Source organism: Siphateles boraxobius, unplaced genomic scaffold (assembly GCF_051911475.1).
Source record: "Siphateles boraxobius isolate OS27281-9 unplaced genomic scaffold, OSU_SipBor_1 5, whole genome shotgun sequence".
Lineage (NCBI taxonomy): Eukaryota > Metazoa > Chordata > Actinopteri > Cypriniformes > Leuciscidae > Siphateles > Siphateles boraxobius.
In genome coordinates, this window is record NW_027509141.1 from 7,592,040 (window position 1) to 7,612,550 (window position 20,511).

The 20,511-nt window shown below is 44.9% G+C and overlaps 1 protein-coding gene across 2 annotated transcripts in view; it reads left to right on the forward strand.

The window, feature by feature from the left end:
• Window positions 1–19,985, forward strand: part of camk1b (calcium/calmodulin-dependent protein kinase Ib) — a 75,414-nt gene extending 55,429 nt beyond the window's left edge. For both annotated transcript variants that reach the window (XM_077202641.1, XM_077202640.1), the window contains exons 5-12: window positions 9,059–9,197; window positions 10,421–10,547; window positions 15,171–15,246; window positions 15,380–15,492; window positions 15,720–15,798; window positions 17,401–17,488; window positions 17,617–17,758; window positions 18,681–19,985. In XM_077202641.1, coding sequence (XP_077058756.1) covers window positions 9,059–9,197; window positions 10,421–10,547; window positions 15,171–15,246; window positions 15,380–15,492; window positions 15,720–15,798; window positions 17,401–17,488; window positions 17,617–17,758; window positions 18,681–18,778 — 862 coding nt within the window. In that variant the 3' untranslated portion in view covers window positions 18,779–19,985. The remainder of the gene's footprint in view (window positions 1–9,058; window positions 9,198–10,420; window positions 10,548–15,170; window positions 15,247–15,379; window positions 15,493–15,719; window positions 15,799–17,400; window positions 17,489–17,616; window positions 17,759–18,680) is intronic.
• The last annotated feature ends 526 nt before the right edge of the window (window positions 19,986–20,511 follow it).

The window sequence follows — 20,511 nt, forward strand, 5'->3', positions numbered from 1 at the left end:
AGCTGCTGCCTCCACCCCACCGCCCGCGGCTCCTCGGTCTGCTCGTCGCCGTGGGCGTCCGCCTGCGTCTGCCCCTGCTCCCGCGCCGCAGCAGCAGCCTCCATCCAAGCGGCACCGTGGAGCCAGTCGCAGGCAGGGCGCCCCGCCCGTCCAGGCCCCCGCCAAGAGGGGCGGCAAAGCCAAAGGTAAGCGGCCCTAGGACGGGCGACCCAGAGGTGGAAGGGACTGCTCTCCAGGAGACGATGACTGCATCGCTCCCTCCCCCGGAAGAGGGCCGGGTGGAAAATCCTTTGTTTCGTTTTGTTTGTGTTCCGCCGCTGGCCTTAAAACCAGCGGTACCCAAATTTTCAATAAAAGAGCAGTTTCTATCATCTCTGGGTCCGAAGAGGGCCCGGAGAGTAGTGGGGGGTCAGAATCCTCACCACTCTCATCCGCCTCTTCTATCGCCAGCCGGCAGCTGCGTACGGTCCGAGAACGCCATCGAGCCGCCTCCCGCACCTCCTGCCCCGTGGAACCAGGTAAGTGCTGCACAGCACACTCAGACCCCGCTACGGGCCGCCTCCCAGAGAGAGCCTCCCGAGCTGCGTCCCTGTGTTCCACCTCGCTGCCCCACTCCGGGTACGCCTACGGTCCCTTTGGTCCCGCTTGTACGGTCTCTGCGAGCCTGGTTAGCGCTCCCCAGGCCGTCTCGCTGGCTCATTCGAACCATCAGGCTCGGCTATGCGATTCAGTTCGCCCGGCGTCCCCCCAAGTTTCGGGCCATCCACTCCACTACAGTGAGAGCAGCCGATGCCCATGTCTTGCGTGCGGAGATCGCAGTCCTACTGGCGAAGGATGCGATAGAGCCGGTCCCTCCAGCCGATATGAGGTCAGGGCACTACAGTCCCTACTTCATTGTACCCAAGAAAGGTGGTGGGTTACGACCGATCTTGGATCTGCGAGTTTTGAATCGTAGCCTCCACAAGCTACCGTTCAAAATGCTCACGCAGAGACGCATTTTCGAATGTATCCGTCCCCAAGATTGGTTTGCAGCGATCGACCTGAAGGACGCGTACTTTCATGTCTCGATTCTTCCTCGACACAGGCCATTTCTGCGCTTTGCGTTCGAGGGTCGAGCATATCAGTACAAAGTCCTACCCTTCGGGCTGTCCCTGTCCCCCCGTGTCTTCACGAAAGTCACGGAGGGGGCCCTTGTTCCCATGAGAGAACAGGGCGTTCGCATCCTCAACTATCTCGACGACTGGCTCATACTAGCACACTCTCGAGATCAGCTATGCGAACACAGGGACCTAGTGCTCAGGCATTTCAGCCAGTTGGGTCTTCAGGTCAACTGGGAAAAGAGCAAACTCTCCCCTGTGCAGAGGATCTCTTTTCTCGGTATGGAGTTGGATTCGGTCGCCCAGACAGCGCGCCTCACAGAGCAGCGTGCTCAGTCGGTGCTGAACTGCTTGAACACGTTCAAGGGCAGGACAGCGGTCCCACTGAAACTCTTTCAGAGGCTCCTGGGGCATATGGCAGCAGCATCAGCGGTAACCCCGCTCGGCCTGCTACATATGAGACCGCTTCAGCACTGGCTTCACGGCCGAGTCCCGAGATGGGCGTGGCGTCATGGCACTCACCGGGTGGCAATCACACCGGCGTGCCGCCAGACCTTCAGCCCGTGGTCAGACCCCTCGTTCCTGCGGGCAGGAGTCCCCTTGGAACAGGTGTCCAGGCATGCTGTGGTATTCACAGATACCTCTGCCACCGGCTGGGGTGCCACGTACAACGGGCATGCAGTGTCAGGGGTGTGGACGGACCCTCAACTGCGTTGGCACATCAACTGCCTCGAGTTGCTAGCAGTACATCTCGCCCTGACCCGCTTGAAAAGACGGCTACAGGGCAGGGACGTGCTGGTCCGTACGGACAACACTGCGACCGTTGCGTACATCAACCGACAAGGTGGTCTACGCTCCCGTCGCATGTCGCAACTCGCCCGCCATCTCCTCCTCTGGACTCAGAAGCATCTGAGGTCGCTTCGAGCCATGTATGTCCCCGGCTTGCTCAACCGTGTGGCCGACGAGCTATCACGAGCTGTGCTCCCGGGAGAATGGCGACTCCACCCCCAGGCGGTTCAGCTGATCTGGAGAGAGTTCGGGGAGGCTCAGGTAGACCTGTTTGCCTCCTCAGAGACCTCCCACTGCCAGCTGTTTTACTCCCTGACCGAGGGAACACTCGGCACGGACGCACTGGCACACAGCTGGCCCCGGGGCCTTCGCAAATATGCGTTTCCCCCAGTGAGCCTACTTGCGCAGACTCTGTGCAAAGTCAGGGAGGACGAGGAGCAGGTCCTTCTGGTGGCTCCCTATTGGCCCACCCGGACTTGGTTCCCAGAACTCATGCTCCTTGTGACAGTCCCTCCCTGGCCCATTCCTCTGAGGAAGGACCTTCTGACTCAGAGACGGGGCACCCTATGGCACCCGCGTCCAGACCTCTGGAAACTCCATGTCTGGTCCCTGGACGGGACGCGGAGGTTTTAGGTGACTTACCCCCTGAGGTACTTAACACCATCACTTCAGCACGGGCGCCGTCCACGAGACGTGTTTACGCCCTGAAGTGGAACCTGTTCGTCAAGTGGTGTTCTTCTCGCCGAGAAGACCCCCGAAGATGTCCGATAGGGTCTGTGCTTTCCTTCTTGCAGCAGGGGTTGGAGCGTAGACTGTCTCCCTCCACCCTCAAAGTACATGCTGCCGCTATTTCAGCTTATCACGACCACATAGATGGCAAATCAGTGGGAAAGCACGACCTGGTCGTCAGGTTTCTTAGGGGGGCGAGACGATTAAATCCTCCTCGACCCCCCTCCATACCCTCTTGGGATCTTCCCTGGTGCTTCGAGCACTTCAGGATGTTCCCTTTGAGCCTCTGCAGTCAGTAGACTTAAAGCTTCTTTCCATGAAGACTTTGCTGCTGGTTGCACTGGCCTCTGTCAAGAGGGTAGGAGACCTGCACGCATTTTCGGTCGACGAATCGTGCCAAGAGTTCGGGCCGGGTGGCAGCCACGTGGTACTAAGACCCCGGCCTGGCTATGTGCCCAAGGTTCCTACCACTCCCTTCAAAGACCAGGTAGTGAACCTGCAAGCGCTGCCTTTGGAGGAGGCAGACCCAGCCCTGGCTTTGCTCTGTCCCGTTCGCGCTCTGCGTATGTACGTGGACAGAACTCAAAGCGTCAGGACCTCAGACCAGCTCTTTGTCTGTTACGGAGGCCAGCAGAAGGGAAAGGCTGTCTCCAAGCAGAGGATGGCCCACTGGATAGTGGATGCCATCGCCTTGGCTTACCAAGCACAAGGCGTGCCCTGCCCGCTCAGGTTGCATGCACACTCCACGAGAGGCGTTGCATCCTCCTGGGCGCTGGCACGTGGCTCCTCGCTAACAGATATCTGTAGAGCTGCGGGCTGGGCGACACCTAACACGTTCGCTAGATACTATAGCCTACGTGTAGAGCCGGTGTCCTCCCGTGTTCTCACCCTAGACGGGTAGAAGCACTGAGAGGTCTGGCTCTGTCGGCTTGCTGCACCCTACTGTGCACCCTTATTGCTCCAGAGTAAAACCTGTTGAGTCCTCCAAAACCCCTCGGCCCGGACTTGGCGGAGCGTCCGGCGCCAGGCCCTTATCCGCTGAATCCTTGAGAACCGGATCTGGGCTGGGTTCCATTTGTGTGACCCTACGGGGATCCCATATGTGTATATTCCACGGCTGCTCCTATCGGAAGCCCGTGTCTTTCCCTTGGGCTAAGTCACCCTTTATTTCATATGCAGTACAGCCTTCGGCTAGTCCATATGCATTTCCACATAACTCTTTGAAGAAGTGGCTTCCGCAGCGTTCCTTCCTAAACAGAAAGGGCACGCTTTCCCAGTGTTATCCAATATCTCACTGTATGGGTTATTACGGAACAACAGTGTCAGACTCACTCTGTGTAAGCCTCCGCCTATCGTCCTTCCAGGCAAGAAGGTGTAGAGGCTTGCACGGGGGTGCTGGATGGGGTGCAGCGGCTGTGGCGCTTTGGTAGGGATTCCTATTGGTCAGTCATGACCTACGTTGTAGTGACTGACCGATAGGGAACGTCTCGGTTACATATGGTAACCCTCGTTCCCTGAGGGAGGGAACGGAGACGTAGGTCCCGTCGCCACATCCGCTGCCGCCCGCCGGGGCGGCTAGCTTCTCAGGCTTGGCTCCTCAGCAAAAAACTAGTGTGCAATCGCACCAGCTGCTCGTTTATACCCGCGCTAACGAGGGCGCGCAGCTGATGCAAATGATTGCACGCCAATGTGTATTGGCTTGTTTTAGTTTCACTCGAAGTAGATTGGCCTCTCTAGCGAGATTCCTATTGGTCAGTCATGACCTACGTCTCCGTTCCCTCCCTCAGGGAACGAGGGTTACCATATGTAACCGAGACGTTATATGCCCCCAAATTTTAAGATACACGGACCCTAATTTTGCCCCAATAAATGTTTGTCTTATATTTATATTATATGGTGTAGCTATGTTACAATATCACACAAGCAAGAGTGCCACTTTCCCCAAATATCAGCACGATTGCAAAAGTGAGATTTATTTTATACAACAGTTAAATGAACAATAAGTTAACATTGTAAGTTACATTTAGACAAGGCATTGCCAATGATGCATACATCTAATAAGTTTAGAAAAAAACCCTTATATAGGTAAAAATGCCCCAGGAAACCAATTTTAGGTGGCAAATATTGCCCCTTAATAAAAAGTTAATTTCGGTCACTGCTGTGAACTGACCACCGCATAGAATATGAATATGAATATGAATCTCTTTGTGAGTCAGCTTTCCACAACAGCCATGCCATGGTACCAGCACAAAAACACACTCAGCAAAATATCATCTAATTATTGTTCACTCAGCAAAATATAATCTAATTATTGTTATCAACGAAATGTTTGAAATTATCAAGAAATAAGTTTTTGTCATTGTTGCCAACAACTAACATACAGTATTACATTTTATATCTTCAGATCTTAAAAAGGCCTTAAAGAGCCTTAAATTTTACTTAATTTGCAGAAACCCTGAATTTGTGACTCTGTTTGCAAATGTTCATATGGTTTCAGGAAACACTGAATCTATGTTAATAACGACAGAACTTGGGATCATAGTTTTAGGGAGACATACCCCCGGTCTGGATGCTCAAACAAACAGAGAAATGATTTGAAAACACCTTAGAGACTTTAGATCTTTTGAGCAAAATTAACCTGCAATTGTTTTACTTAAGCCCCTTTCACACAGATATTCCGGAAAATACACGGATAAAGTGACCCGGGATTTGACCCGGGTTCGTTTGATTTTGGTTCATTCACACTGCCAGTGATTTTTCGGACTCAGAGAGTGCGTTCACACACAACCCGTAAAAATCACGTAAAGACACGTGACATCGATGTGACGTAATATATCAGCAGCGTCTATAGTTTGCTTATGAGCTGCGATTTCTCTCTGGAGAAACCACGCTTGTGCATTTTTTTCTCTGATTCGATCATAAACTGCACATTACGTACCGTTTCACTAGCCTGCTTTCACTTCAGCGTAATCATTACGACACGGCATTGATTACGGCTTTTGGTCCCCAACTCGGCATCGATCCCGGGATCAATCCCGGGTCGTGTTTGCGTTCATAAAGAAGGCGTTCTGGCAATTTCCCGGGATCAACGCGCTGTGTGAAAGGGGCTTTAGACTTAAAGGTGCAGTAGGACATCTGGGAAAATGCTAACTTAAGCCTTCAAGCAGTAACAGTGTACGCTCCACCGTCCCGGCAAATTGGCGTCCAAAGCCACGTGGCGCCATCATGAGTTGTTCACCGGTGAGAAAACTTTATAGTACAGTTAATAACACTACGATACCAATGTAAACAACTTCTTAAAAACGGAATTAGATGCAGCTAGTTTTTGGTTCGTTTAGCTAGCAAAACTTATCAGTGTATATTAATATTTCTTGGATGCCAGCGGTTCCACGATGAGAGTCTGCTTGTTGTTGCTGCTTGCATTTTAACATCGAAATAATGACACTCTTCATCTAGATGAACCCACAGGAGACACACGACACAATACCGGAATCTATCATGTGTCTTTCTAACAGGCCCCATAGAGCTACAGAGGAGCAGGTAATGCATGACTCTGTGTCACCCCCCTGGGCTCTCTCTCGTCCCCTCATAGTGTCAACCTCTTTTAATTACTTATGTGCCAAGGAGCTTCGCTATTGTCTTTTCCACTGAGAAATCAAGGAAAAGCCTAAACAACCACCCGCACACAGGCGCATAAGCTGAACGGAGCCAGGAAAATATGCTCACACCTGCATCTTCACACCTACCATCCGAAATGTCAGTAGAGCGAGAGTTAGATGTGTATATAGAGAGGAGAGACCGATTATATCACGGGTGACAAAAGATGGAGAGAGAAACACAGCAAAGGGTCGGTTTCCACTACAGCTGTGTTAACAGAGAGATCAAGAGCGACAGAATGACAGAAAAGGATGCGAGAGATGTTCATTGTCGTATTTTCCAGGTGATGGCAGCTCTGCATGCAGACAGCAGGACTTCAAGCTTGCCAAGGCTTTCAACTCAGCGAGATATTAACTCTGTATGTGTGTATGTGTGCGTGTTAGCACCCACAGTCTTGATGCTTCAAATACCACAGACTATGAAATCCCACCCTCAGCATTGCCTTCATCCTACACACGCGAACAGACAATACACACACTGCTGAATAAAGTGTCACTGTAACCACAATGCTTGTGCTGAGAAGTTAGGAGGAAACGCACATATACAGCATGACTTGTCCATTCCACAAGAAATCTCACAGAAGTGCCCAGATCATATTTCACCCAAAAATCTAAAGAAATGATATTCCTATTTCATGTTTTAAAGAAATTATACAATTATTTCAGGACCAATGAAATTGATTGCATTGTTAAATTATTTTCATGACAATTAAGCACAATTACCCCCAATCTTCATTACCATAATGTGAAAAATTTCAAATTCTGATTACTATAAAACAAAACAAACATATAATTCTCATTACTGTAATACGTTTTTTATAAAATGAAGTCTAAATGATATTAATTACAACAAATACTACCATAAAGTATACCAAAAATGTTACTTTACAATGTAAATAATGTCATTGTTTTTCCACAGCCCCTTTTCAGCTCTGCACTTGTTGTGTTCCGTCTTCCGGTTTTATTTCCACAGCACGAATGTAAGATTTTTCGGATTTATGAATGAACCGCTCATTTTAAAATCTTCCCGGTCTACTGACATTTGTTATGACATCTGCTCCAAACATTACAATGCTCATGATAACATTCTTTAACTCTACAATAAGTAAATCCACTTCACCAGTTAATTACTTTTCGACAGCGATGCCATAGAAGTATACAGAGCTAACGCAAAAACAGAAGTTCAAACACAAACTTCACACTGACACGCCAATGATGTCAAAACGATCCCCGTTCACACGGATCTGCAAAAACGCTGTATTCCTCGGCCAGGCCAGCTGTTGGCGGTCATTTTGTGTTTTTGTAGTTTAAACGGAGAAAATAATGGTAGCGTTTTCAAAACCTTTCACTTTGTAACCCGTTTTCAAAAGCTTGTCTTTTCAGGCCCCCAAAACGTTGTTGTCGTGTAAATGAACAGCCAAAACGCTAAATATGCTAAATCAAATGATCCTGCCAGAAGAATAACATGAGAACTTTATTATGTCTTGTTCCGTCTGTATCATCTCAGTGAGCTTTTATATGGTTTTACGCCGGCGCTGTAAGGTGAATTTAGCGTTTTCTGACGTTTCCGTGTGGATGAAAACGCTAGTGTGAACGGAGAGCGTTATGAAACAAAATGGCCATTTTCAAATGTATCCGGATTAAAGTAGAAGGTGAACAACACATAACAGGCACAAAAGCGGTATAAACATGAATATCTATCGGTACAATATGCGTCCCATGATGAATAAACATGAGTCATCGCTTTCAAATACCTCAGTTTTCACAGTCCACACTTTAACGCGGAAACGCCGTTTTCAAAAATGTAAAAAGCTTTGTTCAAAAAGTCTCAGTCTGGGCGGAAGGCCGAAACGGAGAGAAAAAGGTCCGTTTTCAAAGGAAAACGTATTAGTGTGGACAAGGCCAGAGAAAGGAGACGGTGTTGGGGGGGCTCCAGGAACGCTCTTGGGAGCCCCCGTTATAGAGAATGGGATTGTGTTTGTGTTATGGTAATTATAATTGGAAGAGAAAATGTAAAAATAAAACCCTGCATGCAAAATAGTACTTATTTTATTTTGTTCTTTTGATTTTTAATGTAAAATATGACCTGGACATTTTTTGACATGTCCATGAAATCCACTCAAAGCTGTAGTGTTTTAGGAAGGGTGGAGAAGCTCTTCCTTTAAATGTTTTATTATTATTATTATTATTATTAACTATTTATAATAATGGTATTGTTGTAAAACCTAGATCATCCTTATAAAAGAGTAGTACTAGGGTGGCACCATTTTATAGTGATGGTATCACATGGTATCGCTACTTTGATTTATACCAGTAACTGGCATATTCAAATACCATGGAATTTACTTGCTCTTCCAAAGTACCTTAAACAGTAGGCTACCCTGGGCTATTCTACATGTCCAAACCTGTATTATATTACCATCATATTCATAGTGCAAGAGAATAATAATTTATCTAATAGTATAGGTAGTGTCACCACTTCTGAGGAATAGAATCGACTTTTTACAACAGCACTTTTATTGAGTCATCTTTGAAGTTTACCACAATGAGGTTGAGCAAGTAAATGTCTAAGAGAGAGAGAGAGTGACGGCCTAGTCTTTCAACATAAAATGAGTAAAACAGCTTCATCTGGTGGTTATGATGCGTTACAGCATCACCATGTGGTTCTGCTGGGATCCTGCTGTGCGCCAGTCTGTCTCGGGTAAAAAAACGCGAGAGAAGTGAGCATGTGCGTTGGTGTGTGTGAAAGACGGCTTTCCAAGCATCTCTCTGTTTTTCCATTGGCAGAGTGTCCGGTGGCGAACTCTTCGACAGGATTGTGGAAAAAGGATTTTACACTGAGAAAGATGCCAGTAAGCTCATCCAGCAGATCCTGGACGCTGTGAAATACCTGCATGACATGGGCATTGTGCACAGAGACCTGAAGGTAAGACGGCAGTTGGTCTGGAGGGAAACTGGTCTGATCAGGCAGATTAAAGCAACGATTCAGTGTCAGAAATCTGTTCTGAAAGTTTAAAGTCTCCTTTTCTTTTCACATCCAGCTTTATCATTTCATTCAGTGCTCTTGATATTAATAGTTGGGTCTTTTCCCCCAGGGAACAGGAAAGTAGTTTTAGGTAAATGGATCAATGTCTCCGGTCCCATTTTTAAACTTTAGAATAAGTTCAAAATGAAGGATCTGTACTGCATTTTATCTTAAGAATTGTCATTTAGGTCAGTGTTGTGGCGTAGTGGTTGGCTCATTCACATTGAATCCTGGTTCTCATGTGGGAGATGTGAGTTTGAGTCCAGCTAGAGTGTAACCTCCCCCCCCCCCCCCATCACTTCCTGTCCTATCTCCATTATACATGCATTGCTTGTATTATATTTATTCAACAATTTATGTTTTTTAATGTATTTATTATGAGTAACCCAAGCCATTTCTTGGGAATACAGCAAAAACAATAAACCTGTGAAATTTTAAATATCTGTTTTCTTGTAATATATTTTCAAATATAACTTATTCCTGTGATGGCATCATTACTCCAGTCTTCAGTGTCACATGATCCTTCAGAAATCATTCTAATATACTGATTTGCTGCTCAAGCTACATTTCTGTGACTTTTAATCAATTTATTGCATCCTTGTTGAATAAAAGCATTAATTTATTTATAAAAAAGACACTGACCCCAAACTTTTGAACAGTAGTGTAAATGCAATTTTTTTATAAGTTTTGCTTATATACATTGTTATCCACAAGAAGTAAATTTAATATTTTAGAGGTGTTGATCAACCCTTAAAATTTTGCAACAGTTTCCTTCATGGTTTCTGGTGTGACAGTTAACATGAGTTATGTTAGTCGTTATGCAAAGTTTCTTTGTGTATAACCAGTGCAATGAAGGATGTTAAATGTGATTCTTGCCTGGGTTATTTACTGTACGTCTCTCTGCTAACACATGAATACAAAGAGTGTAAGAGTAAGAGAGTGTGTGTGTGTGTGTGTGTGTGTGTGTGTGTGTGTGTGTGTGTGTGTGTGTGTGTGTGTGTGTGTGTGTCTGATCACTTAACCCAGTCTGACAGTAAACGTCCGTATTACATTTTCTGTGTGTTGTGTATACCACTCACACAAAAGTTTCAATCACCTTTTTGTGTCTCTGATTTCTGATTCAGCCAGAGAACCTGCTGTACTACAGTATGGATGAAGACTCCAAAATCATGATCAGCGATTTTGGCCTGTCAAAGATTGAGGGTTCGGATAGTGTGATGAGCACAGCATGTGGCACTCCTGGATATGTAGGTAAGACACGCCTCCATATGCAAATATGCAAAAAGTACGGTATATGTATCTGGATGAAGAATTTGAACACTATTTGCTTCTGACTTGAAGAGAATAATACACACAAAACAAAGAGAATATCAATGAAATGTTCTGTCTGGACATGAAGTTCAATTCCAGGTGTAAACTTGGTCTAACATCAATCGTTTCTGATTTTATAACATTCTGCAGATAAAATGTGTGTTGTAAGAACGTCCTGGTTGCGTATGCAACCCACCGTTCCCTGAAGGACACTTGTTCTAGGGACACACCGGCCCGGAGAAACGAAAGGTCCGACCACGGGCTGAGGGTTTGGAGGCAGGCCGGGGTGATTTTCACACGGAGCATGCCTCTCTGCCACGCCCACCTCGGGACTCGGTCGCGAAGCCAGTGCTGGAGTGGTCTCGTATGAAGCAGGCCGAGTGGCGTAACTGCGGCTGCCATATGCCCCAGGAGCCTCTGAAATTGTTTCAGAAAAACCACTGTACTGCTCTTGATAAGATTCAGGCAGTTCAGCACCGACCGGGCGCTATTCTCTGTGAGTCGCGCCGTGTGTTGGACCGAGTCCAGCTCCAAACCGAGAAAAGAGATCCTCTGCACGGGGGCGAGTTTGCTCTTCTCCCAGTTGACCTTAAGACCCAACTGGCTGATGTGCTGGAGCAGCAAATCCCTGTGTTCGCATAACTGCTCCCGAGACTGCGCTAGTATCAGCCAGTCGTCTAGATAGTTGAGAATGAGAATGCCATGCTCATGGGAGCGGGGGCTGCCTCCGCTACCTTCGTAAAGACACGGGGTGACAGGGCCAGCCCGAAGGGTAGGACTTTGTACTGATACACCTGACCCTCGAACGCGAAACGCAGGAATGGCCTGTGTCGCGGCAGGATGGAGACATGAAAGTACGCGTCCTTCAGGTCTATCGCTGCAAACCAATCTTGGGGACGGACACATTGGAAGATGCGTTTCTGCGTTAGCATTCTGAACGGGAGCTTGTGGAGGGCCCGGTTCAGGACTCGCAGGTCCAAGATTGGTCGTAACCCACCACCTTTCTTGGGTATAATGAAGTACGGGCTGTAAAAGCCGGTCTTCATATCGGCTACAGACACCGGCTCTATCGCGTCCTTCGCCAGCAGGACAGCGATCTCCGCGCGCATGACAGGAGCATGACGATTTTATTTGCCTCGACACCGAAGTGTGGCGAATGCCACTGTACCTGGGCGGACTCAGGCGGAACTGAATCGTGTAGCCGAGCCTGATGGTACGGAGGAGGGGAGGGGTTGGAAAGCACTTTCAAGGCCTCGACGAACCGGACCAGAGGCAACACAGGCATACCCGGGGTGGGGCACCGAGGTGGAGGACAGGGACCCGTCTCGGAAGGCCCGTGGGCGGCCCGAAGCGGGGTCTGAGTGACCCGTGCTGCACTTACCTGACTCCACGGGGCAACAGAGGATGGGTGAGAAGGCGGATGACCGGGTCCTCGAACGCATCGTGTTGCCGGCTGGCGAACAAGAGGGGGCTGGGGGGAGCAAGGCTGTTCCACAGGGTCGCAAACCGCCAGCCTCGCCCTCTTGGGACCCAGGGACGGAGAAATTCGCTCTTTCGACAATTATGTACCACTGGACTCCGGAGAGCCAATGGTGGAACGGTGACCATCTGAAGAGCTAGTCCCCCCATCCCTGGTCTCAGGAATGCTTCTGACACTCGCCCCCTGGCTGGGCAGTGACTGAGACAGACTGGGCGGCCTGCCTGCTGCTGGTTCTACACTGGGGCCTGGGTGAAGGCTGTTGCGGAGACCCCGCGGAACCGGAGGCAGCGGCAGGGGGACGCCCTCGGCGACGAACGGGCGGAGGGACTATCACCGGCGGCAGGGTGGAGGCAACAGCAGGCCGCCGGGATAGGGTGTGTCGGGGAGCCTCCGTCCGAACCTGGGTGGCAGAGAACTGTTGGGCGCAGCTCTCCGCCACGTCGCCGAACAACCCAACCTGGGAAATTGGGGAGTCCAGGAACCGAACATTGTCCGCATCCGCCATCTCAACCAGGCTGAGCCAACGATGGCGTTCCTGGACCACCAAGGTGGACATCGCTAGACCGACCGCACATGCCGCGACACTCGTACCCCGGAGGGCGAGGTCAACGGCAGTGCGGAGCTCACTCATGAGTGCCCGGTCTAAACTACCCTCGTGCATGTCCCTGAGTGTCTTGGCCTGGTAGACCTGCAACAACGCCAAGGCATTCAAAGAGGAAGCGGCTTGCCCGCAAGCTCTGTAAGCTCTGACCGCCAATCCTGACGCAAACTCACAGGCCCGCGAGGGGAAACAAGGATCCCCCATCCAGGATGCAGCGGCCGTTGGACATAAGTGAGTCGCAACAGACCGCTCCACTGGAGGGATAGCCTCATAACCCTTCACCGCTCCTCCGACAAGGGTAGTGAGGGAGGAAGAACTACTTAAGTCGTTTTCAGCAGTAAAAGGTGCCGTCCACAACCAAGTAAGCTCTTCATGCACTTCGGGAAAGAAGGGCATTGGGGCGGCGGGCTGAGAACCAGCAGTTCAGCATAGCTGACAATTCTGGATCCGGCTCGGGCAACATTGAACTCCCAGAGGGAGACAACGCAGCCGAGTCGTCATCTCCAGAAGTCAGCTCACCCTCCAATGCTGCAATCGACGTCCTGTCCTCCAGGGGAGCCCTGAGTGAAACCGCTGGCCGACCCATTACAGGTGGACCAGCAGACAACACCGGAGGCTCCAATGGCAGCAGTGGAAGGGAGGGGTGAGGAGCCCACAGGGAATGGTTACCGGGCGGGACATCCAACACTACCCTCCGGTCACCCATCCCACACAGCACCCGTGCAGGGTGGGGCGTGGTAATGGGGACTCGCTCTCCGCGAACGAAGGCGAGTCTCGCCCTCAACACTGCGACAGTCATGTTCCCACAGTGAAAACATGAGCTGTCCACAAAAGCTGCCTCAGCGTGCTGTAAGCCCAAACACGTGATACAACAATTGTGACCATCAGAGAGAGACAGGGAACGACCGCACCCAGAAACGCACGGGCGGAATGACACCTTGAAAAAGACGCAAATGCACCCGTGTTGCTCTTTTAGTAAGTGAAAAACTCTCACCAGTGCCGGAGCACATAGGGGAATGACCGCGGCAACACTAACACAGGAATGGTGCACCCTGTGTCAGTGAAGCACTCACTTTCTCGCCCTCAACCGACCGTCAGACAAACAAACACAAACAGAAACTTGGTTGCTGTGAGAACAGCAGTTGAGAGCTTGAAGCTCGCGATCACCGCTGCACTCGCGCTGCAAACACAGACACCAGGAGAGACTTCCCAAAGAAGCGCCGACACACTCGCTCGTTGTACAACAACACTCTTCAGATCCAGACATGAAGCTCGGCTCCGAAGCGAAAGGCAAATGGTGCGTGCATCTACTTCCGTATTTATACCCGCGCTGTGGGGCGGAGTGTGAGATGCAGATCTCGCACGCCAATGTGTATTGGCTCGTTCAATAATACAGACTACGTCTGACGTTATCGACTGAAAGGGAACCTCTGGTTTACCTGTATGCCCTCAGTGGTTTCCCTTATCTCTTGGAAGTTTTCATAGCTTTAGAAATGGCTGGTTGAAACTGGTTCCATGAGCATCCAATTCTAAAGAATATCCTGTATGTGTGTCAGGGAGATTAGATTTAGGTTATTCATACAGAAAAAGTGAGAAGTGAAACTTGGGTATAAGTATCTTTGCCAACTACACATGGATGACTGCAGAGGAGCAAGCAACAACATATCTAAAAATGTATCTACAACCACAACCAGTATTCTCATCTTGGATGCTACCAGTTTTTCCCCAACATTAAAATTAACATAATTGTAAAATCTAACAGTGATAACCTGAATATAATAGGAAATATGTTTTTTGTCACACAACTGGAGCCTTTAGAATTTGTTTCCATGAATTACATTATGATGACGATAATGCTTTCTTGGGTTTGAAGTTACAGCCTTTGGTTTTCCAGCCAAATAATGTCTGTCAATCGATTTACAATTCTAATTAGTAATTATTATAATTTGACATTATATGACATTCATTATATAGATCAGTGGTTATAACATTATATTTTATGTTACTGGTGTTTATTTTATGAATAAAATAAATATTCAAATGAATAGTTTCATACTCCGCTCCGCGTCATGCCTAACAGCTGTTCTAAATTCACTGTAAAACATGGCTTCGCGGGGCTTAAGGCCCTTGCACACTGAGTCCGAAATTCACATCCGAAATTTTCGCACTTTAAAAAAAAAATTCGACCCCACGTTATGTCAATCACGCTTGCACGCTGTCTACGGAACTTTCATCCGTCATAAAAAAAATCGGATCGGGTTCGATTTTCTCCTTTTTTTGCATCCGTAGTAAGCAGTTTGAATGGTGTTTTGACAATTCAGAACCACCGAATCACGAATACGAAAAAGCGTATACGAAAATTTCAGACACAGTGTGCAATGGCCTTTATTGCTTTATTTAATCAAAAAAAGCTTTCTGACCCGGTGGGCTGAATGGATAAATGTGTGAATTGATGTTCGATCTTATTTACCCTGATCTTCAGCTCCTGAGGTTCTGGCACAGAAGCCGTACAGTAAAGCGGTGGACTGCTGGTCAATCGGGGTCATCGCTTACATCCTGTTAGTACCACGAATGCTGCTTTTTCTTATCTCTCCTCTCTGTCTCTTCAGCTATAATTTCCCCATGTTGTACTTGAACTGAATTTGTTCATAAGAATTTAACTGGGCTCACCATCTGTCTGTCTCTTTTCAGTTTATGTGGCTATCCGCCATTTTACGATGAGAATGATGCCAAGCTCTTTGAGCAGATCCTGAAGGCGGAGTATGAGTTTGATTCGCCATACTGGGATGATATCTCTGATTCAGGTATAGCACAAACTTCTTCTGTAATGTTACATTTTCATTAGTTTATTGCTGATAAAACATGACTTTTTATGTTTTCTTTTATCAAACTATAATGGCTGTCAAATATATTTGGAGTGTCAAAATATTTCTTTCTTTTTTTACTCTGACATTTCCATTGACATTTCTCATTGACATTATGGAAACAGTTATGTCATGTTCCTAACTTTAACAATGTGCTCTTTTCTCAGCCAAAGATTTTATTGTGCATTTAATGGAAAAAGATTCCAACCAGCGTTACACGTGTGATCAGGCTCTTCAGCACCCATGGTATGAGTTCAACCTCCACACAGAGACTGATCTTCAACAATTATACTGTAAATCTCACAGATAGCCCTTTAATATTTTGTGTTTTACAGTCTCTTATATAGCAATTAAAAAAAAAGACTCCTTGAATAATTTTCAGATATTTATTGCCTTAACTATTACAGTTAGCAGATGTTGTGATTTTACTGCCTCAATCAGACATTGTCATGAACCATCACCTTTCAAACATCTGTCAACAGATCTAAGAACATAATGAGTACCTTTCCCTGTTATAGATGATGTAGAGCTTGTGGAATTATTTCCATAAGCATCATTTATTCACACTTGTGTCATTCTAAAACCATATAACTTTTCTGAAACAAAAAAGGAATATTTTGAATATTGTTTATGCTGCTCTTTTCTATACAGTGGAAGTAAATAGAGGGGTGGATGCTGTAGAGCTCAGAAAATTACAAAAAATAACCACAAAGAAGTACTATATGTGTTACATGTCATCAGAGAAGAGATGTTGTTGCGACGGGGTGTTAATATTTGATTAAATAGTATGAGGCGGTATGTTTAAAAAATGAACATTGCAAAATTACATTATGCCTTAAACATAATTTTATGTCGTTATTCACTGAAAATCTGCTATAACTTTAACATCTCATTAATATATTCGAACACGCATGAAAAGTTGTTGTGCCAGACCTGTCAATAATGATCTCGAATGCCATTGGTTTTCACTTATGTCTTAACCAATCATGTCATATGACATTTGAGTACACATTTGAGAGCTGTGGCTGAGGGGAAGATTTTCAGTAAATTGCGATTTAAAATTTTGGCCCCCATTATTCAGGCCCCTCATAGATATGAAACATTTAAATTTTGTTCACTTTACTTCAACAAATTTATATTTAATGAGTCTAACATAAAATATTTAAATAGTGCCATCTGTGATTTTTTTTTAAGTTTGATCAACTCAATTTAGCTAGATTTAGGAAAGAGGAGCAGCGTTATATAACAATGTTATAGTTTTAACACAAATGAATTAAGTAAAGTTCAGTTTTAAATATATTAGGATGTTCGAACACAATTGAATTGAGTTGTGACAAAATATTTAAATATGATGTTACTACAGCAACTGTTGAACTTTAATCAAACTGAACAAGACTGAGTGCATGTGCAGAACGCGCTCCTCTTTCCTAAATCTAGCTAAATTGAGTTGATCAAGCTTAAATAAATTACTTTGATGACACTATTTAAATATTTGATGTTTGACTCATTAAAAATAAAAACGTATTACTGCTAATTTGATATGTTTAAGTAAAGTGAATGCAATTGAAATTTGTCATATCTACGAAGGGCCTGAATAATTTTTTATTTTTTTTTAGTATAGGCATTTTGGTTGAATAACTACTGTACCTCATAAGAGTTAAACTGTAGTGAGAAAGTAAGCATTACAACTTTGGAACAAACGTGGGAATAGATAAAGACATAGCTTTGCGTTTTGGATGAGCCGGTGCCTTTAAACAACAGATTGGCTACTCAAAAAGATATACAGCCAGATGAGACATTGGAAACTTAACAAAGGAAATTTGAACATATATGTGTTTTGTACTTCAGGATTGCTGGAGACACAGCGTTGGATAAGAACATCCATGAATCTGTCAGTGCCCAAATCAAGAAGAACTTTGCCAAAAGCAAGTGGAAGGTAAATCATTGCATATGAGAGTCGAAGGACCTCATCTGAGAAAGATTGTTTTTTATATACTGTACTGCAAAGGTGTAAAGCGTGGTTTCTGATTTCAATGGCTATCTTTCTCTTGCTATCATTCACAGCAAGCATTTAATGCCACAGCTGTAGTTCGTCACATGCGCAGGCTGCAGTTGGGAACCAGTCAGGAGGGCCAAATGCAGTCCACCCTGCCCAGCCCGTGCCATGGACACCTTCTGCTGCCCGAGGGGGACGAGGAAGAGAGCTGTCAGTATCCAAACATGTCACATTTACATTTCCTATTGTGTTTTTGCATACCCTTTCATTCAGACAGACACTATCATCAACTGGCAGTCATAATGAAGCAAACCAAATATGTACACAGTCTGAACTTGAAACCACAATCATATATCTGTCCATCATATATCTGTATATTTCAGTATTTAGTCAAGCCAGAACAAAATGCACCCCATAATATAAATAAGAAAGAGAGAAATTATATTTTACATAAGGGGACAGCAAAGCCTATTTTAGTACCATTTATTTTTTGGCATTCTTTTTTAAACTACTTTTAATTAAACATTTTTTCCCCAAAGTTTCATAACTGTACTGTTAAAAAATGCTAGTGCTGTCAAATCAATAAATCATGATTAATCGATTCTAAAATAAAAGTTTGTGTTTATGTAATATATTTGTACTATTGTGTGTGTGTGTGTGTGTGTGTGTGTGTGTGTGTGTGTGTGTGTGTGTGTGTGTGTGTGTGTGTGTGTGTGTGTGCGTGCGTGCGTGCGTGCGTGCGTGCGTGTGTGTGTGTATACAGACATGCACACACACTATATATATAATATACTGTAAATACACACATATATAAACACAAACTTTTATTTTAGAATCGATTAATTGTGGTTAATCAATTTGACAGCACTTAAAAATGCCTATCTCATTTTTATTATTGTAATGTATTTAAAAAATCTGTCCTTAGAGGAATACATTATCGAAAATCAAACCATTTTTTAATTTAAATTAGCATAAATTAAATAAAGTACAACACATACAACCATAATCTGTCAATATTTTACCATTTAAATAATATATAATTGTGTTGAGGATGACTTTTTTTTATTTTTTGGGATGAAAATTTAAATAAAAAAACTTTTTTTTAAGGCTAAGCTTTCTCTCTCTTTCCCAGCCCTGCGGAGGGAAAACAGTGGCTGTTCTGAGGGTGTCGGTGAAGGGAATGACATCCAGAACTGCACCTACCATGTCCATCCTACTAGTCGGGTCTGAGTGTCAATCATCCTGCAGTAACCAATGACTGACTGTCCTGTTTTTCCACTGGAGTCCTGCCACACCCCCAGTCTGGCCAGGAATACTGAGCAGCTCCAGCATCCACTTGGAGGCACTGCAGTGTAAAGAACCCAGGTGGGAATGTGGTCACTACTATTCCAATGGAGGGATTCTGTTTAATGAGAGTTCGAAAAGAAAAGAGACAAGAAGATTGCCACAGGCGCTTCATGGGTAATATATGCTTTTGTGGGAGCTGGATAGAGATTGGACAGTGTTTTAACTCACTTTTTAAAGCAACACCGTCTACTTTCATTTTTCTTTTCCTTAACTAAAAGTATGCAGGCCTGTTTCTATTTTCATTCAAAATGCAAGCTCTTGCCACAGTGGCTGTTGGGATGTGGCCTAGTTTAATACATGTCACTTTTAGATTCTGCAACATTTTATTCGATTGAGAATTTTGGCTTTGGGTTATGCTAAAATTGTCCATTTCAAATTCACACCTTGAATGTTATATATTCTTTCTTTTCAACTAAGGTACGAACAGATTTTAGATCCATGTTGCCACATCTCATAAGAAGCGCTGATTAAGTGTAAATTATATTTTAGTTTGTGTTTGAAACATCTTTTTTTTTTACATTTGATGTCTTTTTGCACACTAAGTCTACTCAACCGATCATGAATTCATTGTCAGTATGTTTAAGAGTGTCTTTCTCACTTCAAATGTCTTCTGTGGTGCCTTCATGGATTCAGTATCAATGTTTTACTTTTTTTATACAAACATGTTTTGTTTCATCTTTTCAGTTGGGAATGTTGGAAGCTGTACACGTTAAAACATAGCTGTTTACCGTCAAATTCACCTACAAGGCATATATATGGCTATTCTAAGCTATGCACTGTCGGTGGACGCTTTGTTAATGTCTAATGTTTAATGCTGCCATCCTGTAAATACGGCAAAGCTTTTGTTTTGTTTTTTTGTAAACCCCTTTCTATTACAACATTAACAGTACTCAGGGGAGGAAATATTTAGAAGTATATAGAAATCAGAGAATTTTGATATATTAAATGATTGTTTTACAAGAACTATAGGATACGAAAACATGTCACTACGAGGCTGTGGGCCAAATTATATAACTATATTTGAAAATTTGGATTCTTTTCAATGTTGGAACCTGTATGAAAGTAACCTCCATTAAATGACATGAATGTGTGAGTTGACTCCAATTTTATTGTTTTGTTTGTTTCCATTCACTCTCATCCAGAAGTAAAAAAAAAAAAAAAAAAAAAACATTAGATGGAAAAACTGTTTCATAAAAGTCACATAATTGGAATCTCCAGATGTTTGCGGAAAGAGTTTTCCACTGGTGTGTTGGAAGATGATGGTTTTCCATAATGCATCGGAAGACTTCTCTACGTTTTTGTTTTTAGGGAATAGGACTATTTTCAAAAATATGTATATGTTGTTAATTGCTTTGGATGAACATAATATATAGTGCTAAATTCTTAAACAATACCAAATGTTTTGGATTTATTGATATTGTAAAAGTACATACAAATATCATGTAAGTCTGATTTGTGACAGCAGTTTCATAGACCCTTTGTCATCTGTCTATAATGTTCAGAATGGTTGTTGGAACGGTTAAAATCTTCATTCTGGTGCCGAACTTCTTTTAAGGATCTGCTTAGATCTGTTACCAATGGATACGATAATTATCTATTGATAAGTTGAAAAAAAA